The 26,025-nt window shown below is 46.5% G+C and overlaps 1 protein-coding gene across 1 annotated transcript; it reads left to right on the forward strand.

The window, feature by feature from the left end:
* Nucleotides 1-18,522: 18,522 nt before the first annotated feature.
* LOC144107121 (chitinase-3-like protein 2) lies at nucleotides 18,523-19,996 on the forward strand. The gene has a single exon (XM_077640111.1). It carries the CDS (start codon nucleotides 18,589-18,591, stop codon nucleotides 19,975-19,977), a length of 1,389 nt encoding a protein of 462 aa, XP_077496237.1. The 5' UTR covers nucleotides 18,523-18,588; the 3' UTR covers nucleotides 19,978-19,996.
* Nucleotides 19,997-26,025: the final 6,029 nt, after the last annotated feature.

Consider the following 26,025-nt stretch of genomic DNA (forward strand, 5'->3'; position numbering starts at 1 on the left):
CAAGCTTCAGTGTTCATTTTGAGAGTCCTTTCAATGTTCCTGTTATGAGGAAGCCCACTAACTTTGCATGCATCTTCTAATGTGGCTGTATCAAAGGACGAACAGCATGATAAACACTGCCACTATAGTGGGAGTGATGCATAGGGAGACTCTTTGGATACAAATGATGACAGGGGGTCACCTTTATCTCGGCCATGGAAGAACAGATGCGGTAACTTGCAGACAGTGGCTACATACAGAGTGCTACAACGTGGAGTTTCTGGAGTGCACTCATGGCAATAAACAGTCTCACAGTAAAGTATTCCTGCATCATGGTCGGCTGCTGAAGTGTCAAGCAAGAGTGATTTCTGCAACTTCAAACAACATTTCTGGTCATGTGCCACTCTGTGTCAAAAAGAGGTGGCACCTTGCCCATTTTCAAAGTTCACTCGCACTTGACAAGTAAATGCGAGAACCAGTCAGAAAAGCAATGAAGCAAGCAATACGGCACTTGATGTAAACAATAGGATTTCAAGTCAGCATGATATGTCCGGCAGTCTGTCCCACACCTCCATTTCAGAAGGGACGCACCTTTCAACAAAATTTAGTTTATTTCTAGCTCTATTTACATGACATTTTTTGAGCAATTTAAAAATAATTTTATGACTGCTCTCATCAAATGTCACTGTTTTATGTGCAGAACATTATTTTATGATATATATTTTTCTTTAAACCTGCAAAGCTAAGAAAATATGGCAGAAGGCTAGTTCAACATTCATTGTTCTTGCAGGGTAAGTCATTCTTTTGTTTTGCAAAGCTCAAATTTTTGTTTTGAATTTTTGAGATTCAGTGTTCGTTGACATATTAAAGTGAGAAGACAATTTCATACAAGAAATTTAAAATTCATAAATTTGAAAAAAAAACAGTTTTCTAGACCTGCGCTGCGGTCCTCGGAGTGCAACAAAACAAGTGGTCCAGAAAACATAAAACTGTTGGGGACAAGTATGCTCCATAAGGCATGTATCTAGGCAGAAAACCTTAAGAGAAAATTGCCCGTTTCTTGAATGTTTCGTCACTATTCACAGCCGCCGAGGTTCATGAAACAATTTTTTTTACAGTACTTCCCAGTCGATTTAAAGAATTAAATTTGGGGACAGCAGACTCATTCCACGCGAAAAAAGATGCACCGAATTCTTGGTATTTTAGATTTTGCTCAGAAAATTCATGGAAGACCAGTCCCAACAGAAGTGTAGAGACCTTCTTTCAAAGAATAAAATTTTTGCTTCATATATCATGCTCCAAAGTGTAAGACATCACCTTCATCTGGGCATTTTGCAAGAATTATTGTTCAGGAACTGGCCCTTGTTGGCAAAGTTTATCTCCGCATGTAGTCAGGTATCGAGGTGCCCTGTCATACCTCAAAAAATAAACTGTGGATGATGCCATTTTGGTTTAAAATGGAAGTGCTTAACAGGAGAAAAATTTGAAGATTTCCGCATTTTTTAAACTAAACTTGGAGTCTAAATTTAAGCAAACTTTTTTGGAGTTTTTCCTGAAACCTTGATCTAGCACTGTTTGAATTAAACTTGAACCTTGCGTTGTTCTGTAATTTAATAAAAAGTACGTAGATTTCTGCGGAAACGGCCACATTGAGGACCAGAAAATGCTATGTGGGCAACGGTGCTAGACAAAAAAAATTGCCAAATGGTCAACCCATTTAGTTTCGCATATTAAAAAAAAAACTAGAAAAATAGTTTTGTTGGCGAGAAATAAATTTTTATAAAGGAGGTCCAGCGATGTGGTGCCAGCACCTGTTATGGTCCGTCCGGTAAAACGCTGCTTTTCTTTCCGGCCTTGCTAAACTCTAGCAATTGCCATTATCATTGCACATATTGTGAGAAGATGGCGCAACGGAGCCATTTCAGTGTTTTCATTTATTCTTAAAGAATATGTTTGGGTGGAATACTCATGGTATACAGTGTGTGCCATGCTTTTCCCTATAGATACGACCTAAATGCAGGATTTAAAAAGCCAATCTGAAAGTGTTAGTTGTATAAGCATTTATTATTTACATTGCACTTGACTGAGGCATCAGCCTCACCGAATATTCAACTTCCAAAGCTGTGGTGTACATCAAATGCAATGTTTAATAAACCATTTGTATTGAAGTAAATCGGACACGTTGCATATGCACAAAGTATGAAGGGAGACTGCATACTACAGCAAAAAAGGGCTATAACATCATGTGGCCTGAATTGGGAACAGCTGGGGATAAGAGTTAATGGAGAATACCTAAATAATCTGTGATTTGCTGATGACATTGTCTTGCTGAGTCACTCACGAGATGAATTGCAAAGCATGATCAATGATTTAGACAGGCAGAGCAGAACGGTGGGTCTAAATATTAACATGCAGAAAGCCAAAGTAATGTTCAATAGCCTAGCAAGGGAACAGCAGTTCACAATTGGAAGCGAGATGCTGGAAGTGGTAAGGAAATATGTCTACTTAGGGCAGGCAGAGACCTGATCCGGATCATGAAAGGGATATAACTAGAAGGATAAGAAGGGTGGAGCGTATATGGCAGGTTCTCTCAGATCATGAATAGCAGTTTACCAATATCCCTCAACAGAAAAGTGTACAACAGCTGTATCTTGCCGGTACTCGCCTATGGGGCAGAAACGTAGAGGCTAACGAAAAGGGTTCAGTTCAAGTTAAGGACAACACAGCGAGCCATGGAAAGAATAATGTTAGGTGTAACGTTATGAGACCGGAAGCGAGCAGAGTAGGTTAGGGAACAAACACGGGTTAATGGCATCCTAGTCGAAATTAAGAGGAAGAAATGGGCTTGGGCAGGGCATGTAATGCGAAGGCAAAACAACCATTGGTCCTTAGGGGTAACGGAGTGGATTCCAAGAGAAGGCAACAGTAGCAGGGGACGGCAGAAAGTTAAGTGGGCGGATGAGAGTAGGAAGTTTACGGGGATACGGTGGCTGCAGCTGGCAAAGGACAGGGTTAATGGGAGGGACATGGGAGAGGCCTTTGCCCTGCAGTGGGCGCAGTCATGCTGATGATGATAATGATGAAGATAGATGGCGTGCTTATATACTTTTGTCGGCATTCTTAGCGATATGAAAGCTTCAGTTACCTTCCTTTCAGCTTTACCTCTTGCCTTTGCAAAGAACACTGTGTTTTCAAGGGCAGGGAAGCAGCCATATGTTTCTTGCATTTACTACAGTGCATTGTCAAATGGACATACTCCCACACGGTAGGCGAATCTCGGCCTGTATTCCAATTTGTGTCCCTGTTGAAAACGTCCCTTTCAGCTACACCTAATTGGCCAAAATGCCAGAAGTAGATGTGCATCTACTTCCGCTATTTGGGGCAGTCAGGTGTCACCGAATGGAATTTTGAAAAAAGACTGCGCAAAACCAACAACACAGGAGAAAGACAGACGAAACGACTGCAACTCTGCAACTGTGTATTCACTTGGAAAGCGAGTGAATAGATCAGCAAAAAGGCAAGACCAGGCTTCAACAAGCTGGCTATCCTACTCTGCTCAGTTGCCAAAGTGTTACTGAAAAAGGTTAAAAAAAGAAAAGTGTAATAACGGAGCAAAAAACGATGTTGCCAAACAGAAAACTAAACCTGTGATAATTCCTTATATTCATAAGATGGCACACAATCTGAAACATGTTGAGGCAAAGTTTAAAGTTCGTGTAGTTTTTCCACCCCCAAGAAGCTGTTCTCCTTGTGTGGCAAAATGGATTCAAACAAACCAAAAAAAGCAGAATGCCAGAAAAAGCATGTGACGCCGTTTGTGAAATGTGCAGTGGGTGTAGTTTATCAGATCCCGCTGACATGTGGGAAATTTTACATTGACCAAACGGGCTGATGTATTAGTGATAGCCTTGCTGACCATAATCACGCATTAAAGAACGGCGCGGGTTCTTTCTTACCACATTACTGTAAGGCCTGCAGGGAACAAGAAGAAAAAATGCCAGGCGAAGCTGAAGGAAACAAAAATCCTAAGCAGGGGCAAAGATACTACAGGCCGTGAACTTATAAAGGCGTTCTACATCAACAAAGGCAGAAGAGATTATGTAAGCACACCCTCGCTTACAATTGACAGAAAAGAAAGTGTCTTTTTAGATATGTGCTGAGACACATTTTTTTTTCTATAGCCATTTGTTACCTTATTGTTTCTGCTTGTGCGCGTGTGTAGGTCCCTCTCTGCTCTTACCTTTTTGTCTATATATTCACTTGCTTCAATAGGTGAATAAACAGTTGCACTTGTTTCGTCTGTCTTCCCCCAGCGTTGTCTGCTTTGCGCGTCCGTTTTCAAAACCATGCACCAACTTAGCCCCCCAGAGAGTATTACCGAATGGGATGTTTTTCAATGAGCCGCAAGTTGGAATAAAGGGCCATGTTGATGGCCCTGAGGCGCATTGTGTTTGCTTATGTCTTTTTTTGTTAACTCTTTCAGCTCTTAATCTTTTGCTCAACCTTAGGTACACCTTGGCAAGCTTACGAGAGGAGGTCTAAAATTTGTGGCCGTTAGTTGATGGAACGAAAGACAAAGGTTGTACCAAAAGAGTCTATTCATTCAGACATCTCTCAACATATTTGCCATTGATGTCAGTGTGTTTCTTGTTGTGGCAGATTTGTTTTTCCTAATATGCTTTGAAATTATTCCTTTGTAGCTTTTGCAATTCACTGTTCCGAGTGGCAGTGGTCTCATTTCTGAAAATAAACAGTGGTCCTAGATGAATCTTCATTCACAAAATGCTGTTGGAATTCAACAAATCAATAGGTGGGTCTGAGCTCATAGTGAAAATGGTGCAGTATCCTTGTTCATTTTTGTTCTTTCAAGAATGTCGCCGTTGTCTTTGCACCATCTCCACATTTTTCTCATATTTACAGTCAGTATGTGTATTTGGAAAAGCACCATGAAGCAGTTATGCCTCTAAAACGACATAGGAACGCCACTCTAAGCTTGACAAGACAGAACATTCATGCAGCAAAATGTATTGCCAAAGTCCACAAAAATTTGGAGCTCCTCGCATAAATCGCACCAAAAACATAGGCTTACTCGTTACCTGCCTGCAGCTTTCTTGACGTGAGAAACATAATGCAGGTAAGGCAAGGAACACACTCGCTACCTCTCTTCATTGCTCTTCAAATTCTGTGTGTGTGTGTAGTTCTCATTCCTTTTCCTTCCTTTCTTGCTTTTCACTTTTTTTTACAGGACTATACCCACACCAAATCTTTGCGTGTTTTTTTTGTTTGAAACGATGCGTTAGACATTAGTATATATGGATCACCCCATACACATCAGTGGCTAAATAATTTACAATCGAATTTCCTCTTGATGCTGTTTTGATTCCAGCAGCTATGAGATGGTTGTGATATCAAAGGTCGGTGTACGCCACATGCGGCATAAAATAAACTGCAATATATATACTGCTCCTTCTTTGTTTTCACTAACTTCAATGCTAAAACCAGCCTGTCTCAAGAGTGAGAATGACTACAAATGAAGAAGCAGTGACCTATACTGACCTTTGATGTCATAGCCATTGTCCGGCTGTCTAAACCGAAACAGCATGAGAAAATAAATTGAATTTTAAATCACATAGCAGGCCTAGCTAAATACCATGTGGTGATTCATGTATTCTAATATCTTATGCTTCACTACAGAGAAGACAAGATGTAACTAAAATTAGGTGTCATTTTCGAAATTGAGTGACAGTATGAAATTTACTGTGGCCTCCCTTTATTCTTGTTTAACCATGTTCACAATACATCAACCTTTTCATGCAGTTCAAATCATAGTAACTGCATGAAGCTTATCTATGTAATAAAGTACACTACTTCCGCAATGTATGAAAGAACTCTGACTGGCACCTACAAAATGTGCCAACTTTCTTCTTCTGTCATGAGCATGTTTGCAATTCGTAACGGTTGGAGAAAGCTTAGCTAGCAGCACAAGCGGCCATCTCAGCAAGAATGAAACTATTAATGACCTCACTGACACCATGTCTGGCCTCTTTTTTTTAAATGCATATAATTTCATACATGTAGAATTGCAAGGGAAATTAAAATTAGCACAGCTCAAAACGGGACTAAGCCTTTGCAAGTTTGTTCAGCGTTACACTACGTGTATTACCCTTTCAAATGTTGAGAACTGGAAGTGATTTCCTCACTAAATTCCCTTCAGATATAGTTTCATGCACCTACATTTCGAGCAATCTATCTCGAGTCAACATACACTGAAGCTGGGTGCAACACTAATGAGGTGTATATTTCAGTGTTTGCCGTTCAGAAACTTTGTGCGCCACAGCTCTCTGGAATATAAAATTGCGCATATGAAAGATCTGTTTTTAGATGGACCAGCTTATTATTAGTCATTATACAACCTCACTTACACAGCTTTAGACCCTTTATCTAAAAGCAATCTTTGTACAACGTACAGTTATGAGCAGGTTTTATTGCTCTCTCAGTGCATAGCAATCGAGAACCTCATGTTAACTAAATTATTTAAGGATGAAGTGCACTTTTGAGAGTAATTTTAAAGTTCTCTGAAAAATTTCAGCCCCCAAATGAATGCTGCATAACTACACACAATATAAGCTTCAGTTATGACTGGGCACAAATTAAACAAAACTTAAAAGAACATTGAGGATAAATTAAAGTTGACCTGTTACTCGACAGACTATAATATTCTAATGTCAAAGGAACTGCTGTCACCGAAAACTGAGCTTTAATAAGACGGAAAACACCAAAAGGTGAACTACAGGTGTTGTCATCACCAGCTGATTTTGCAAGTAAACTGCGTGCGTGCGTAGGCACCAAATTTTGGGCATATACAAAAAAAAGCCAGAAAATACCAGGAGTTTCTAAAACATTTGCATGATTGAACAAGATGAAAATAGCCCAAGTTGTGGAAAATTTCTAGCAAAAAAAAGCATTACCTAGAATATTTACCTGTACCATTCACGGTACCTTGTTCTTCACAACTTCTTTCTGTTCCTCTCTAAGAAGAAAGTCCACAGGTTAAACTGTTCTGTGGTCGTGGAACGCAGCCATTTGCACATACATTGAATTAAGCTTGCCCAAACGGCACTCTTTTACGCCATGTATTCATGCAGTCTCTTACGCACTAAAAAAAAAAAAAAAACTGGGACAACCCAATGTCCCGGATAAATTGGCCAAACGGCACCATTTTACGCAATGTATTCATTTAGTCTCTTACGCGCTAAAAAAAACTGGGAAAGCACAGTTGTCCCAGATAAATTGCTCACCTTCATTAAACTTATCCCATACCACCCCTACGGCAGAAATCGTTGCTTCACCGCCTCACCGGCGTCGATGCAAAGATTGAAAGCGAACAAAATACCCACCTTGCATTAAGCTTGTCCAAACGGCACTCTGATAGTCTGATAGTCGCCGCAAGCGGCAGTCATCGTTGCTGTCATCGAAAAGCACGAACACCCAGAGGCATCAGGGCGCCGCCATTTGCAATTACCGGCGTCGCGTCTATTTTCCACACTTTGCCATGGGAACAGCTGCTCCGCGTGCGCGTTGGCAACCATGGCATGTACATAGTTGTCATGGCAACAGTTCCTCAGCGCGCGCGTTGGCGTGGGCAACATTGGGCTTGTCTGCAGCGGCTAGCAAACGGAAATACGCAGCCCGGCCACAGCGGCAGAAGCTTTGCCGTGTGACCAAGGACGGCGGCTTCGAGCGTAACAGCCATAGGCGGCTACTTTTGCGCACTGGCCGGCTGGGCTGGGGAGAGGAGACGGGTGTTTTGCGACATGACGCTAAGTGGACGCTTTAAGCACGAGACTCGGTGTCGGAAGTCTTAGCGACGTGCTGCTCGCGCGTCCTGGGCGTCATATTACACTTCAGAGGAAATGGCTCATGTTCCCTTTTCAGAAAAAGGCAAAGGATCTGGCCCTGATGCCGTAATTCTCGAGTAACCTCTTTTGTTGCTGTTGTTGGCCTCTGGTGTAGTGGCACATACTAACAGTGAGAGGTTGGCCAGGGTGCGTATCAAGTTCAAACGGAAGAAGCCCATTGACGTGATTAAGTTATAGTCATTGGTGAAATTTTGAACCAAAAGTATTTCATTTAGAAAATTATAAATAAAAGAGCAATCTCCATCCTCCTTCTGATTCAGGCGAACTAGTTCGCCTTACATGAACGACAGCTGAACCTTTTCTTAGATATATCCTCGTCCGACATTCCTCACATCTGTTCTGAGAGTAGCTCCTTTAAACTTCATTACGTAAAAAGAGACGGCTCCTCTCAATTCTGTTACTAAGAAAAATGAATGAGGTTGGTTGACCAACCATCACAGACTGAAAATAAAGGTGAGCAGCAAGTGAATGTTGGAATAGGGCATTATACAGCCAGAAATATATTATTCCTGTGACATCTACACATGGTAAAGAAGAAACTGAACAATGCATCAAGACCGCACAGCAATGGCTTGTGAGCGTGCAATTGAGAAACGAGAAAATACCCCAGTAAAAGCTTCTGATTGTACAGTTGGAAATTTAGCGAATATTTTAGCGCCATATTTGTGCTTCATTATGCACTGGCATTTACTACGGAACTTGTCAGCTGCCCCAACAATGAGAAATCCTGGGCGTCCAAGGGTTATGTTTAATGTAAATTCAAAGATTATTATACAAAGACGAACATTGCTGGGAAGACATTGATACGGAATTAATATTTGAATGGGTCCTGTCAAGCTCATTGAAATGCTATTTTTTCGTATTGAGACAGAAATAGTCTGACTGCATGGGCTACGCGCAAAGGGCTCTACGGTACAGATTCAATCCTAACAAAACACAGACATCAATACTAACCTTGTGTGCACGAACAAATAGGCGTTGATGCCACTGATGTGGTGCCAGGTGTACTCATCCATAGCTTCTTCCTTGGTGACTGACTGTCGCATCTTGATGCATCTCTTTCATTCTTTAAAGATGCAGAACCAAATAGCCCACTATGTTATGTTGACAGATGCTGTTTTGCCCACTTGCCTCAGCTCTAGGCACCTCTTCTCTATCACCACGTGTCTTCTTTTCACTAGTTTGTTTGAATGTCAGCGTCTGCAAAATGAAAATAAATTGCCGCCTTTCCAGGTTAACAGTTGTGGCGGCTGATTAGAGGTGTTTCCTGTTGAAGTTTTAGGTTTACGTTTATGGGGATCTGATGTCCCAAAGCGACACAGGCTATGAGGGACACCTTAGTGAAAAGCATCAGAAAATTCAACCACCTGGGATTCTTTAACATGCACTGACATTGCACAGTACACGGGCCTCTAGTATTGCCCCTCCATCGAAATGCACTATCGCTGTCGGCACCGAACCCGCGTCTTTCGGGTCAGCACTCTTGCACCATAACCGCTGATCTACCGCGGCGGTTATTTTCTGTTAAGAAAAGAGCATTATGCGGTTAACTTACGATGCAAGGCAGGCACATCCCCTTCTGATAACTGAGAAGAATGGCCGACAGAGGACAATGTACAATGAGGGGGTTATTCTGGAATTTCAGACGAGAACGGCTGACTGTACCTGCAAATACTTGCAAGTTATGACTATTCTGCCCATTGCTGTGTCTTGCCAACTGTGGAAAATCACACAAAATGTAAGAAGCACCGACTCTGCATTTGTGATGGAGACATTGCAGTTATCATTTCTGCATTTACAGATGCAGAGAGCCGTGCTGTCTTCCTGGGAGGCTCAACATAACAGGCTGCACAGCAAGTGGATTAGTCCTTGAACTCTCAATGCCACATCGAGCCTGCTGTGAGTGTGTTGCCCTCTGCACAAAAGAAAAAGGTGTCATCACCAAGGCTGCCTCTTCATCCACGCAGAAGCTGGTGTTGTAGCTTGAGAAATAGCACACATTTTACGGTGAAACAGTGAAAGTGCCAGCTTTTAAAGCTCAGCCTTCAACAGTGCTATTTTCTGTTGAGGGCTAGTAATCACCGCTGATCCTAAGAATTAAAGTTCTACACCCATTCTTTTCAATGTGAAACCCTCTGTATAGCGAGAAGTTGTTACTGGCGTTAAGATTGGCATACCTTTTGAGCATGACTGCAGCGAGGGTACCGCTTGTGATGGAAGTTCAGGAGCAGGCGCCGTTTTAGAGATTAGCTCAGGACAGCTGGGAATGTTTTACAGTTCTACAAAGAAAGGCCGAAATCCGTTGCCGTTAAGTATAGGCATTCACATAGAACTATAAACTTACTGCTGAATGCAGCACTGAAATAAACGTGTTTTGGTGGAGTACTGATATTACATAGCTCTCTCGCCTAGAGCATCCGGTGCACCTTCAGCACATGCCCCTGACGAACAGGCAGCGAGCGTAACTGGGGATCAGCAACAAAAAGTGGTCTTGGTAAGGTCTTACGTAATGTTGGCCTTAATAGCTAATGGAGTGGTCAGACTAAAGCAGTCATGGAATACGGTACTATGCAACACGTCATTTTTCAAACAATTAACAATATTGTGCCACCTACCCGAGGTGTGGACAGTACTACGAGGATGTGGCGGCTGCAGGACGGCATAGCCTGGTCGGTGAGAGTATATTGATTGAACAGCAGTGCAACTTAAGCTCCTTTACACCAAGCTTGTTCAGAATCACGGCCTCTAAATCATCCTTAGTAAGCTCGAGCTGCAAAGAAGAGCAATAGTATTACAATTAGTACAAACGAAGTTGAAAAATAAAAAACCCAGCTGTGCAGGTGGACAAACTGTAGTCTGTTGATAAGCGTTTAGGACAGACCACTGAAGCTGATGTCTGGGGGGGGGGGGGGGGGGGGGCGGGGGGGGGCGGTGCGTATTCAATCATTTATTGCGGTGCTGGCTCACAGATTAGTCGTGAGGAGGGTATCAAATGAAAGAATATTATTGGCTCTGGACGCCGAGACTGGTCATTGGGGCAGCACTAGAATGAAATTCTTTGTTCCCGCATCTCGTAAGCTTTTGGCACGTAGAGCACTTGTGCAGCTAACTTTCCACGCAGTAGTTCACACATATTATGCCCGAGTGCGAGCGATGTAAATTCATTGAATTCGAGCGCGAGTTACACCCGGGCGCATAAGCGCATGTGTTTCGGGTGCACTTAACTTCGCCCGTTTCGCCTCTCTGCGCCATGACAAGGCACTCACAAGCCGACGGGTAGATGTTCACCGGATATTCAGTATAACACTTCTCAAGAAGCTACAGTATCGGGATGCATTACTCGGCTAAATAGGGCGGCGCATGCAGTATGGAGCGGTTTTGGTAAACTTTATCCCAATGAACGAGCTGCAGTTGGTGCTTTTCGGGTTCTGGGCATGGCGGAATGCTTCCGCAGGCTGAATATGCGCATATAGTTCTAATGACATGCATGTTTACGAAATGGCAAAGGGGGGCAACGGCCGCGTAATTAACCAATAAACCAACACAGCGCTCACCAGCGAACGTTTGCTACTATAGCGGCGAAACCTCCACGATAGAAAGAACGCAAAGAACTTACCTCGGTTAGCCAGCTAGACTTTGTTGGCTTGAAATCTTTTCTCCAGTTTCTGTGGAGCCAGACTTCTTTCTTACAGTTCCACTCTTCTCAAGTGGCGCTGGAAACAACGCCAGTCCTTTTCCTGACTGGGTTGTACACCCGAAGGCGCAACAGCCCAGCATTTCGGCCGCTGCTGCGGGCAGGAAGAAGCGCCCGGCAACGTAGAGAGACATCCAGGAAACACTACAAATATACAGAATTCAACATCTAAGAAAATTCGTCGCCGACACACCTATACGAGCAAGAAACCTCGCGTTCTTGCTCCATCCAACTACTCGGCCAGACAGATAGGAAGAACATGGCAGACAGAAACAGTTCGCAACCGGGAGTGGGCGCGGTCCAATAGTGTGCGTCCGCGGTGCCGCAGATGTTTTCGCTACTAGGCTTTGTTTAGAAGAGCCCATGAAAGGACTTTAGTTGGGACAAGCCGCCGCCGGGCGCTGCGCAGCGAGGTTAGCTTGCGCTTGGCTGTGGTGACGAGCTCGGCACCTGGTTTCAGCAGGATACCAGCGAAACGAGCTTGTACCGAAAAAGATCTGGCAAAACACCATGCAGACATAGGCACTGTAGCGTGCTGGTGAGGCATGAATTACTCAGCCATAGCGATGTACGCACAGCACAAGAGAAGAACAAGCAACAGACTAACCAGAATTATTCTGTGAACGAATATTAACAACTAACTGATTACGCCGTTAACTTTTCGCTCGCCGCAAGGGCTTTGCTGCTATGTCTGCGACGAGAGAAAATACTGCTGCATTGAGTGGCGTAAGCAAGAGGGGCGTCAGAAAAGCAGGCTAACAGCGTTTTTCTTTGAAGCATATTTGCGCAAACTACAATGTGAAGCTACGAGACCAGATAAAAAGAAGAAATAAAAACGTCCACATGTAGCTGCTAGTTATTATCTAGTTATTATATAGTATTATGCTAGTTATTACCTGCTCTAGCTCCGCCACCATGACCGAGCTTCTGGATACTTCATTGGCTGTTTAGTGCTTATGCAATCAATATACCTTGAAGGCAGGGGGTGACAGGGCACCAGCACACCGTCCAGCACGAGTTTCAGAAGGGAAGGCGGCCTCTGGTTGCGGCAAAGTGGGATTCACGGTCGATGGGAAAGCTCCTAGAAATAATACACAGATGGTACTTCAACAAGTGTTCAGAAGAGTATCTGCTTAACATGTAAAGCAAACACGGGCAGGAAAAGAAAGCCGCTAGGTGAGGTACTATGGTTTCCATCCAAAAGCAAAGTACCTTTGATTGGCAAGCAACAGAGAGCGTGTAGTTGTAATCACTTGAAGGCCAGGCAGAACAGGCAGTACACCTCCATAGCACATGGTGGAAGGAAAACAATGAGTTACATGAAGCTGGAATGGGTACTTTGTACTTCTCTAGCCTTGCAGAGCGAATTTTTTTACCTTCAGTCTCCTGTGGTCGTGAGTCCGTGAGATTGTCGAGAAGAAAGATGTGCGCTGTTGGTGTACCCCTGTGCAACTGCGCACCAGTTTCACCACGCAGGTCACGCCGCATCTGATGCTGCAGCGAGGCCTGTGACCTGCAAAACGTAACGTTTCGTTCAGTATGAAAGGGAACGCGAGAAGGTGTAGGCCGCAAAGCCACATGCGCACCAAGCGCAGCCTGTTGTCATTTGACGCACGTGCGTGAACTCCATTTGAAAATTACGACACATTTCAGATAAAAGCAAGTCAAAATATTTCGCAAGCAGATAGTGCTAGTTTGTGGTTATAGTAGAGCTTCAAGTAGGCCGCAGAAAGGGCCAGAGTGTCCAGTTGTGTGGTTACACTGTGCCACGTAACACGCTGCGCTTACTTTCGCCACAACTTAGTTGGTTCACACAGGAAGGCATCGATTACCGCGTACTCTGAACACCAGACTGCTCAACGCTTAAACTTCGAATTCTCAATGTTCTTCAGACTTTTAAGCGAAGACGTTTGAAGAACTTTCAGCACGATTAAAGTCACCCGCACATTTTTCCACGCCTCGAGACGGGCCTCCACAAATACCCGCCTAGAAGTCTTGCCTTATTCCTTAAGCTACATGCATCCAAAATTCAAGCGAGCGGATTCCCCTGTTCCCATAAACAGCTGGAGTTAACGTGCTGGTGGCCACTGACGCGGTCGCTTCGTTCTCTCGGCTCGTTGCCGACCTCTTCGTCATTTGGCTCCCTACGGGGGCACCGTTCGACTTGAGGGGATATCCAGAGTTTTATTCAAGGCCTTACCGCTTTCTCGGTCTTGTGCTGTGTCCACTGTAGTAAGAAAGGACCCTCCTGCCAGTGCAGGCGCGCCGGACGTCCCCATAAGGCAGAGCAAGGCTTCGTTACCCGGATGCTGACTTCGGCGGGACCAAGGCATTCTACGCTGCACGACAGATGGAAACGTGTGGGCGCTGCACCGCACAGGCTCTGAAAGAGGAAAAAAAGGGCCGTGGGCGTGCCCTTATGTGGAGGCCTGCGAGAAAAATACATTCCAGCGAGGTTGGTTCCAAAAATTCCACATTCCTGTGGCAGTTCCTGCGTGAACCATCAGGCCGCTATGCTTGCGAGTGCGTACTTGAGACCTTGAGGAATGAAACAAGGAGTTCTTGGGTTTTAGGTTGCGCCTGTGGACACGACAGCCTTTCCTTAGTGAAATAATTAAGCGTCATTCAATGGTACCGCGATCAGTAAGCTACACAAAGATATAATCACAATGCAAAAAGAGGGCCCAAACTGAATAAGCGTCTCTCGTGTCTCGCTGATTAGCAAAGAAATCGCTCATCTCTCCACTTATGTACAATCTTCCTCTTCATACCTTCGTCTTCTTCTTGTCTCAAGTGTTTCTACCGCGTCATTGTTCTGCCGTGGAAAATGGCGTATACCAAAAAGGAGGATTGAAAACCTGACAGATTTTGGGAGTACAAAAAGAAAAAAGGAGAGTCAAGCAACAAACCAAAACAAACACAATCAAAAGGCAATCTTACGATGGAGAAGGCAATGATGGGCGGAGACTAGAAAGACCGCGCCGTGAACAGCGTCCCGTAATAAACACCCTAATGCCTTGTGCTGTCTCGTTAATTGGCTTTACTTTCCCTCTTTGCTTAAACGTACTGCACAGATCGATAAAAAAAAATTTTAATGCTAGTGATAGCAGTAAACAGCTTGCAACCGGGTGTGAAGAAAAAAAAAACATATGTGCATTATTGAAGTTTCGATGAAAGCGCTACGGATTCTGACAGGTATTTACTTCAATTACATGGATAGTACGCAAAACTTACCCGTCGGACCTCGCATCTTGCAGCGCTCTTCCGGGGATTGTGGTTGTTCATTTTTGTTCTCTTCTAGGCACTTCAAGAAACATCAGTTTGGTGTGAATTTGAGGTGTCAGCAGACAGTCAGCTTCTCTCTTTACTGCTTGTGCGAGTCTCACCCACAGCTATTTTTTGTGTCTGCAAGACAAAAGAAGATATCGCTTTGAAAGTGAACACATAAATCAAACGGTATTTGACTGCGCCTGCCTTGTTCATTCATTCCCTTGTGAGCTTTGATAGAGAAATAGTACTTCTGCTCAAGAGCGCTTCCTCGCTGCTTTGCGCTGATTTCTTCGTAACCGTAGTCAGAAGGGCCAGCTTGATAAAGCAGTGGTGATCTCGCAGCATCTTGAAGCATGCTCAATGCGGCAGGCAAGGTCTTTTGCGCAGATTACCGCAATACATGTACCGTCCTGTCCATTCTTCGTGAACTGCGTGTAGACTGTATTCCCGCCATCTGAGAAAAAACGTTTGTTGTCAGGTCCCGTGCATGCGGACGGTCTCTCACAACTAAGCCTCTAGCAGTGTGGAAGCTACAACAGAAACACAAAATTTTACTATACTGTCGCGTATATTTCAACGTCCTAATCTCTTATCATGACGCCGGAGCTGTCGACGACCGGGAACAGAGCGCTCAATTCTCCGTCGATGATCACAGGCAAGCCAGCATCATTTATTTGCATGTGCCGTCTTCACGCGCCGTCTGCACATGCAAAGCTTCCTCCCCTCCTTCTCAGCTGGTGCCGTGATTGCTTGCATTACAGCAGTACTACGTCTGCAAAATCAGGGATGGCAGTGCAGGGCGCACTGTTAGCCGAGGGCTTGTGTGCAGCGCACCATGAACCGGTGCGTGAACCAGGGCTGAATCGAATGGACCTTGTACTTGACCATTCAGCGTGGCACGTTATTTTAACCCCATGTGTGACATTAATACATGCTGGTTTACATCGACGCCGCAGAACCGAAGAACAAAACCGGAGTGGGCACAGGAACCGAAAGAAAGCTGCAGGGAACACTTAAGCTCTGCCTTAAGGGTATGAAGCCATAAGGTTGATGGGTGAACGCCCATATTTGCGAAATTGGTCATTGCCTACTTTACATTCATAGATCGCTGGGAGTCCTCATGCCACTCCTAGCGCGTGTGTGCTGCGATTAAGCGATGCGCCATTGTACTACGATGACAAGGGCTGCCACCGGTGGGGCTTGTGAGACCCAGGTCGATATTCCCGAGCAGCATTTCGCAACAAATCATTAATTGAACTGCTGCCTGCCATAGTGGGCAGTTCGCTCACAATCATGTGGCCAGGTTTGATGACGTCACAAGGTCACATGACGTAGGTGTGTCACCTGCGTCTAGGTGCAGGTTGGCCACGTGAACCACCCTGCCCCGGCCCATTTTCGCTCACGACGACGTCGGATTTTCTGCATAACGGAAGCCTTAACGCTATCACGTTAAAACAACCAGCTATCATCATTTACACCCTGACGTCTTGGCGAGTACGCCTGAGCCGAAAGCCAGCGCCACCGCTGCAAAGAAGGCACAGGTGACGGAATGCAGCAAGCGGAGCCCAACTGACGTCCCCCCCCCCCCTCCCCGCCCCCAAAGAAAAAGGCCGGTGAAGAACTACCAAGATTGCTTCTACATTAACCGCAAGGCATCCATAAGCGCAATGCGCACCCCGAATTCGGTCGCGCACGCAAGGCTTCTGTGCACGCTGGGATTAAACTCTCCGACAACAGAGAGCAAAAAGAGGGATGAGAAGGACTGCAACAGGATGGCAAGCTGGGCTAGTTGTTCCGAATTCATACCGAGGTTTCACACTGCGCAAGTGTGGACGATGAGGAAGAAGTGTACTGCCCGGCCTTCTGACCGAGCATTCAAAGGCAGAAAAATATGTAATTTAGGCACTCGTTCAATCAATCTTTACGCCAACGCTGGTCGTACAGGACCTCAGGTCTCCGAACAAAAAAAGCCACAGAAACGAGCTTGCTGGCGGTCCAAAACTTTCGTATTAAATATGAGAGTGGATGCAGGCGCACAGCACACGCCTGCCCTATTTTTAAAACACTTACACTTACTGGAACACACTTACTAGAAAACACTTACTGGAACTCAACAGGATGTGGTTGATGACTTGAGTGACGCATTGGACACGGTTAATTTCGTGTTTCGCACCACACTTGAACTAGGCGATTTCTCCAACTGCTTCGGCTTTTCTATCGGTCCACGAAAAAACCTGGAACGCTTTGTTTTTGGTTTTGGTATGGGCCTGTCGTTGACTGGGGAGATGCCGACATCGCCCTTCATTCTCTGAACATGAGAGACTTCGGTAAGGACAAGAAAGCCTATTGCCCTTGTGTTACCTTTAGGGCTTCGATCGAGCTACTTTGCGAAGCACACAAGAGTAGGGCCTTCCTGCGACCCGAAACAGCGGCGGGTACACTGTGGTCAATTAGTACTTATCCTGAGCGCTTTGAAGATTTCTCGGGTGATGTACCAATAGCGTTTCCTTGGAACGTTATGTACACGCATCCAAAATTCGAGCCAGCGGATTCCCCTGTTCCCATAAACACCTGGCGTTAACGTGCTGGTGGCCACTGACGCGGTCGTTTCGCTGTTTCGGCTCGTTGCCGACCTCTTCGTCATTTGGCCCCCAACGAGGCCACCGTTCGGCTCGAGGGGATATCGAGAAAATTGTTCAAGGGCTTACAGCTTTCTCAGTCTTGTGCTGCGTCCACTGTAGTAAGAAAGGACCCTCCTGCCAGTGCAGGCGCGCCGGACGTCCCCATAAGACAGAGCAAGGCTTCGTTGCCCTGATGCTGAGTTCGGCGGGACCGAGGCATTCTACGCTGCACGACAGATGGAAACTTGTGGGCGCTGCTCCGCACAGGCTCTGAAAGAGGAAAAAACGGCCGTGGGCGTGTCCTTATGTAGAGGCTTGCGAGAAAAAGACATTCCAGCGAGTTTGGTTCCCGAAATTTCACTTTCCTGTGGCAGTTCTTGTGTGAAACAATCAGGTCGCTATGCTTGCGAGTGTTCCTGACACCTTGAGGAATTAAACGAGTGGTTCTTGTGTATTACGTTGCGCCTGTGGAGGCAACAGCCTTTCCATAGTGAAATAATTAAGCTTCATTCAATCGCGCCGCGATCAGTAACCTACACAAATATATAATCACAATGCAAAAAGAAGCACCAACCTGAATAAGCGTCCCTCGTGTCTCTCTTATAAGCAAAAAAATCGCCCATCTCTCTCTTAAGGTACCTTCTTCCTCTTCATACCTTCGTCTTCTTTTTGTCTCATGTGTTTCTACCGCGTCATTGTTCTGCCATCGAAATATGGCGCATACCAACAAGACGGATTAAAAACCTAGCAGATTTTGGTGGTACGAAAAACTAAAAAGGAGTGTCAAGCAGCAAATCAAACCAAAAACAATCAAAAGATAGTCTTAGGATGGAGAAGGAAACGATGGGTGGCGACTAGAAAGTCCGCGGCGTGAACGGCGTCCCGTAATAAACACACTTGTGCCTTGTCCTGTCCGTTTCCTTGCTTTTACTTTCACTGGGTCTTTCCTGCTGTTCGCAGAAATAACTGCTTCAGTGGCGCTGCGGTAGAGCGCCTAAGCTTGGGCGGCAGGGCGCGCGCTGGTCAAAGACGACGAAGTGGGTCTCGAGACAGCACCTGCGCCCGGGCAGAGCGCGACAGAAGCCAGGCCTGACGCAGAACCGGCATGTCACGCTACATGGAGGACGAGCAGTGGCTTCTTCATCAGTCGCAGCCCAGGTCCCTGGAGTCCCGGAAGGACCCATGCGTCAAGACATGCATTACCTATTTCGGGGCGGCCTGCGTCAGCTTTACGCTGGTTCTGGTGGGCGTCTTCGTCTTCATGATCGCCTATGATGTCCGGAAGGCGGACAGTACCGCTGCCGCCATCTTTCCCGTTAAGGTCCGCACCCAGAAACACCGACCCGCACCCATCCTCTGCCACATCAACGTGGCCCGGTTCTACGACTCTGAGCTTCTCTACAAGACCACGGAGCTTCCGGGAAACTACTGTTCCCACCTGGTTTTTCCTCTCCGTGGGTTCCTGAGCGGAGGGAACGAGACACCGGACAGCCCTCTCACCTTCGGCCTGGTGCAGTCCCGTCTCATCGAACTGCGCGACAAGGTAAACAACAGCTTTCCGCACTTGAAGTATTTGGTCGCGGCCGGCGACGAGAACGGCGGGGGCCGGCTGGCTTTTCACGACACTCCCAACGCCACGGCCTACATGACCTTCCTGGTAGAGATGGTTCGCTGGCTCATCCAGACTCGCTTTGACGGCCTCGTGCTCAACAGCGTATTCCCCATGGAGAACGAGCACCGCCGGCACATGGCCGTCTTCCTGTCTCACCTGAAGCAGGCCATGCACAAACACGGGCTCCTCTTCGTCGTCACCGCAAGGTGGGACACGGGCATCTTCAAGTCCGGTGCCAGGCCCGGCAGACTGAGCAAGTTTCTCGACTACGTTGGTGTTGTCACACACAGTCTGCATCGCGCTGCAAACGCTACTGACCGAATACTCGTCCCCTTCCACCACCAGCGTGGACAGAAAAACAGCCGGAGCGTCGAGGACTCCATCGACCACGTCATCTCGAGCGGCGTGCCTCGAAGTAAGGTGCTGATCACTGTCTCTCTTGCCGGGTACGTTTGCACCGTGACCCAGCTGCCGGAAAAGGACGAGGTGCCCACTTGGAGCAGCGCGCGAGCACTTCGCGTCGTTTCTTACGGCGAAGCATGCCATCTGGTCCGGCAGCCTGACTGGGCACTCTCCTACGACCACGAAAGTGAGAAGCCGCACGCGTGGCGAAACAACCTATGGATGGGCTATGAGGATGAAATCAGCGTACGAAAGACGGCTTCACTTGTGGACAAGATGTACCTGGGAGGAGTCCTCATCTGGGACGTTGGGAACGACGACCACACCGGCCGATGTGGTCTGACAAACCCACTGGTCAGAGCCATCTTCACAGAAGTCGAAGGAACTCCGATCGACGACAACCCAGGGGCCATCATACCCAGCTTCAACATCACCGACGCCGACGCCCATACTGGCAACAAGACGAAGCTTTCCGGGTGAAGCACGCTGCCTGAGCGGAGAGAGCAGTAAAACTGTGTCCTTCTGTCTTTGTTTTCCTGGTCATGCGATGCCACTCATGGCGTTGCACGGCTATCGAGCGTCTTGGGCTCTTTTTCTGCTTCTCTGAGAATGGTACGCTTGACTGGTGCCGAGGCCCGAGTGTCGTCACCGAGGCGTTGCCGGGCCTCGGTGGCGGTACACGGGCAAAGGCACAGAGGCTATAGCGCTCAAGTACTGGTACTCGCGGAGGCTTTGGTCTTGCAGTGTGAAGGGGGGGAAGAGATCAGGGATTGAGGACTGTCCTCTCCACTCTGCGGAGATCGTGGCACTGCTGAACAGCATAATCCATGCGCTAATTGCTAGGAGCTGTTGACAAGGGCAACTGGCAAGGCGGCTTATAACATTACTGTTAACCTGTCACTGTTACAAGAGGCAGCGGCCGCGGATGTTTCAGGCCGCCACCTTTAAGTTTACTGAAAGATCAGCCTTGCCGGCTATGGAGCTGAGTAGTCTAGAAAACAGCTAGAGAGTGAAGACAGAGCCCTTTAATTCTGTCAATGCGATAGCCTTAAAAACCTCATTGGAAAAAGCACCCGGCATGCGGCGACGTATAATGAAATCGCTATTGGTCGACGGAGAGCGTGACGCTGGAAAAAAAATCGCCAGATTTGCGAACCTGCGGCGGCGCGAAAATATTGGCGTAGTTGGCCGCTACTTTACACCACTCTGCCATTAGCCCTGCCCCACCCTAACGTGTTGTGCTGCCAGCCTGTTTCACAGCGCTTTGACGATCGTCATCTTCAGCAACATTCCTCCGCTTCCAAATGCAAAGCGCGCGGCCACGACGGACAAAAAGAAAGAAAGAAAGAAAGAAAGAAAGAAAGAAAGAAAGAAAGAAAGAAAGAAAGAAAGGAAGAAAGAAAGAAAGAAAGAAAGAAAGAAAGAAAGAAAGAAAGAAAGAAAGAAAGAAAGAAAGAAAGAAAGAAAGAAAGAAAGAAAGAAAGAAAGGGGCCAGCTTTTCGCACATAGACGCGCGAGCCAAAACACTGGTTTGCGCAGCTGTGTACAGAGAACGCCACAATATCTGTACTTCTATGGTGCCCCGATACAGCTTTAAGCTGCATCGAGGCACTCTACACAGTTGTAGTCTTCTATTCTGCATTTGTTATTTTGTGTGCTCAATCTGCTGTTTGAAGAGCTAAGGACATTTAAGTACGATGTCATAGGGCTTACTGACGAGCTTACGTACTGTTGGGTTAGTTGGTTTGTCTTGGTAAAAAGGCGCCAAAACAAAGGACGGCGAGAGAAGACAAGAGAAAAACACGGAAGCGCACTAACAAGTGTTGGTTTATTTCTTTAAGCGCAATGAATATGTTCTGCCAAGCAATAAACACACAGAGAATATGTGCCATCATGCGCACCAGGAAAACAATTGCTTATGGTTTAGCTCCGGTTAAACCTAGTGTGTACGCGATAGCTGACCCGAAGAAGACTTGGCTTGGCTTGCGGCTTGTCGCTGTCGTTTCTACGCTTCTTGACGGCATCGTTTTGGCATGCCGTTCCTCTTGCTTTTTCGGCGTCTCGCTCGCGCGTTTGGCATTTCTGCCGTCTTGGGCTCGTTGTCGACTCGGTTTATACCACGCCACAAATTCGGGATCCGTCTCACATGGCTTCCCGCAGTCGCTGTTGACGTCGGTCGCAGTATAAACGCGCACTTCTCGCTTCTTCACCCATCGTCCATCAGAAGAAGGAGCGCTTCGCATCCTCTGTTCTGAAATTGGCCCAGCAATGACGCGCATTTATTGCCCCACTGCGCATGCGCAGCGCTCCTGTAGGATATTTTTAAAAAATGAAGTGTTTTTTGGGCAAAGGAAGTGGCGCAATATCTGTCTCATATATCGGCAGACACCTGAACCGCGCCGTAAGGGAAGGGATAAAGGAGGGAGTGAAAGAAGAAAGAGGTGCCGTAGTGGAGGACTCCGGAATAATTTCAACCACCTGGGAATTTTTAACGTGCACTGACATCTCACAGCACACGGGCGCCTTTTGCGTTTCGCCTCTATCGAAACGCAGCCGCCGCGGTCGGGTTCGAACCCGGGAACTCCGGCTCAGTAGCCGGGCGCCCTAACAACTGAGCCCCTGCGGCGGGTAAAGCACCTGTAGCTACCGCAGCGAGGCTGCGGAGTCGGCGGCGGCAGCGACAACGGCGCAACTGTGACGACACGCGCGGTGCTCCTGTTGCTCGGCGCATGCGCACTAACGTCTCCTGCTCGGCCCGGTGACCTTGGCTTTACATGGCGTAGTGAATCATGGCTCCAGAAAAAAAAATCGCCATGCAGCACATCTTTCGTTACACAATGAACCTAAGGTATGGCTGCTCCTTCGCCGATAAAGACACTGTGTGATCACTGACACATCATTTGCGCGCTTTTTGTTATCAAGGTCCCGATTGTGTCGCTTGTTGACTGATTTTCAGCCTTTTCCATATCGCGAGTCTTTTAAAATCTGTCCAATATTTACGTACCCTACAATGAACACTTATGTGGCCCGAAATTTGATTTTCTTTATAGTAACGATTCTTATACAGTCTATCATTTAAATGTCTGCCTGTTTGGCCAACGTATATAGCCTCACACGACAGGAGAACTGAGTAAACTACTTTCTTTGCGCAACTAACGTGCTTCAGGCCGTGGTTCAACGCACCTGCTATTTTGACGTTCTGCATTCACCTTTGCACTCGTCATTCTAAGACGTTTCGGAACGGAAAATAGAACGCTGACACCAGCCCGTTTTCCTACTTCATTGGAAAATTGTGGTACGTGGTGTGGTTATACAGAATGGCCGTAAACCTGGTTATAGACGCGCCTTTTTGGACAATAATAACATTTCGGGTTCCTTGAGCTTTCTGGACATTATTTCTGTCACAGAAGTGAAGACTTGATGAGGATAACCCGCCTTACAGAGGCGACGGATCTTATGAGGGAAACTAATTTGTGGGCGATGCACACGAGTTGTTAACTGTTTGTTGACAAGATTGAACAGTGCTCCTTTTTATCATTTTTGATTGGGATGCATCGAAAGGGTGGCTTTGCTTCATGTTGGCTGGAACCCACAGCAAACCATAGACGATATAAAAATATATAAACCTTAACCAGCTGTCAGCCGGAAGTTCGTGAGTCAGGATTAGCAGAGACAAAGATGTTTTAAACACCGACAATAGTTATGCAAACTGGTTTTCCGATGTTGGTTCGTCACAATCTGAACACACTAAAAACTCATCAATAAAACTTAACGCCTGCAGTACGTTACGTTTGTCTCTCCTAAGCTCACTGTCAATAGGTTGTCTTTTGAGCCTGAAAAGATGCGTAAAACGTTGATTATGCATAGTCCTATGCACACACACTCTCTAAGTAGATGTCTCCGTTCCACTCTGCGTGCGCAGATTTCCAGTACGTTTAGAATAATTCCAAAAATAAACCAACACCTAGGCCAGAAGCATTCCGGAAGGCCACCACTCCGAGCTACATGGAAAGGTCAACCAAGTTTCCAGATGAGTATCGGGTGATGAACAGTAAAGGTGCACTTCAGAAGCGGTGGATATGCGCGTACGCTGTAAGACATTTTTTTTTTTGCAATCTTCCAATTGGCAAAACAGCTTTCTGTCTCAAAGTACAATCCCTATCAATGTCAACCTCCGATAAAGAAAGTGGCTTCATTATAATAGCTAAATGAATGTTCAAGTCAAAAACGTCTAAAGCCTTGACTACTGTCTTCAGAAGATGCTGAAAAGTATCGATCGCTGAGGTAAAGAGCAAGGCGAAGAAGCTTCGTAAAAACCTCGACTTAACGAAACTCGACGTTTTTTTACAGCAAAAAAACCTAAATGTGCTTTACGGGTTATAGTTTCAGAAAATGGGTCATGGCAGAAATGGAACCTGTGAAGTCGGCAGAGTTCACCCACCGCGGTGGCTCAGTGGTTAGGGCGCTCGGCTACTGGTCCGGAGTTCCCGGGTTCGAACCTGACCGCGGCGGCTGCGTTTTTATGGAGGCAAAACGCTAAAGGCGCCCGTGTGCTGTGCGATGTCAGTGCACGTTAAAGATCCCCAGGTGGTCGAAATTATTCCGCCGCCCTCCACTACGGCACCTCTTTCTTCCTCTCTTCTTTCACGCCCTCCTTTATCCCTTCCTTTACGGCGCGGTTCAGGTGTCCAACGATACATGAGACAGATACTGCACCATTTCCTTTCCCCCAAAACCATTTATTACTATTATGAAGTCGGCAGCACCGCAATGAATCGGAACACTTGACGTCAGCAGGATCCTGTGATCTTCGCGCCGTCAATAGCGTTACGAGCGGCACAGGGAAATCTGTGGCAGATATCTGCGGGGGCATTACCAAGGGCATAGAAACAGCGCAGGCATGGGCGCTTTATGCCGAGCGCCGCAGCTCAAACTATTAAGAAAGTTATCTCTCATTCATCTCGTTTCTCGATTTCTTGACGTCTGCTACAACCTCCCTTCTGCTTGAAATTTTCTAAGCCCGAGCAATTCAAGATGGCGGCCCCTATAGTAAAAATCGATATCGCAACCATCATCAGTATATCGAAATAGCGATTGATTGGTGACCACTGACTTTGTGACGTCATAATTAGCTAGTCACGTGACTAAATTTAATCTGTTATAAATGAGTAATTAATGAGTCACTATACAACGAATTAGCTATTTGGAATCCTCTAAATGAGTAGAACACGTAAGACAACAAGATTAACTAATGAAGTTGATATTTACTTATTTCTAGGCTTATATTAACGCGACAGCGTCAAGGAGCTCGTGTCGCAGAAAAGCCGGTGTCGTCGGTATTGGCCGTGGGCGAAAAATCCCTCCTCCTCCGCGTGAACGAAAATTCCCTCCTCCTCCTCGCAGTGTACGCCACTGCCCCAACAGATAGCGCGCCACCGCAGCACAAGGAAAGGAAGGGACTCCTGTCATATATTTCGGTGGACAACCCGGACCGCACCGCAAGGGAAGGAAAATGATATGAAATTTGATTTTAAGGGAAGGAAGTGAGGCTTGTCTCATATATTCGTGTACACCCGAACCGCGCCGTAAGGAAAGGAAAATGAAATAAAAATTTATTATAAGGAAAGGAAGCGACGCGTCTGACATATCTCTCGTTCGGGCGCAGTGGGACCGTGCGGGCACGCACGAATCACGCGGTGAGCGGCAAACAACGCAGCGCACATCCAAAGCGCGTTCACCACGAAGCCTGCGGCTTGCTGCCCGTTCGTTCGGCGCCGAAGCTATGCTGGCGTTCGTGGCATCGGGTTTGTCGAGAACGATATGCCGACGAACTACGGCTGCAACTTGAGTCCCGCGCGTTTTGGCAAGGCGCCTGGCAGCCCTTCTACATGGTTTGCCGCTCCGCGCGTACGTTTCACCGTACGTAGCAGAGCGATTTGTCTAACGGGCAGGGCGTCATGCACAACTGGCGATGGCGTTCCGTGGACTCCCTGGCAGTGCTGGAACACGCTGTCGCGTTCCACTTTAAAAGGCAGAGCTTAAGCGTCCTCCAACTTTTTAACTGCTTATGATTAACCGCTAAAGTCATGACCTAACTAATGGTATATTTCTAACGGGCTCGATGGGCAGAACATGTTAGGAACCAATATCGCCTAATTAGGTTAATATTTAATTATGGTACGACTTAACATGGCGGCCATGACGTCAGCACTCGGCAGCTCAGAATTTAATACCTCATGGCGACCGCTCATCTACCGCATTGAGGTAAGGAGAAAAAGCCCTCCAACTTTTCCGGCCCAAATTGGTCAAAAACATCCGACCTCCAGGCAGTGGGCGCCCGCTACCCATGAGGTATGGAAAAGTAGCCTAGTAACGTGGTAATACTTTGCATGGATGATAGATGGCGCTAACAACTAGCGCTGCTAGCGCTCGTTACTTATGTATGTCTTCCAAATTCTTGCATTACATCGCCAGCCGGCGACAATGCATAGAAAATATGTGCAATGCTCCCGATTTTCCCCACAACCA

The sequence above is a fragment of the Amblyomma americanum genome, chromosome 1 (genome assembly GCF_052857255.1).
Source record: "Amblyomma americanum isolate KBUSLIRL-KWMA chromosome 1, ASM5285725v1, whole genome shotgun sequence".
NCBI lineage: Eukaryota > Metazoa > Arthropoda > Arachnida > Ixodida > Ixodidae > Amblyomma > Amblyomma americanum.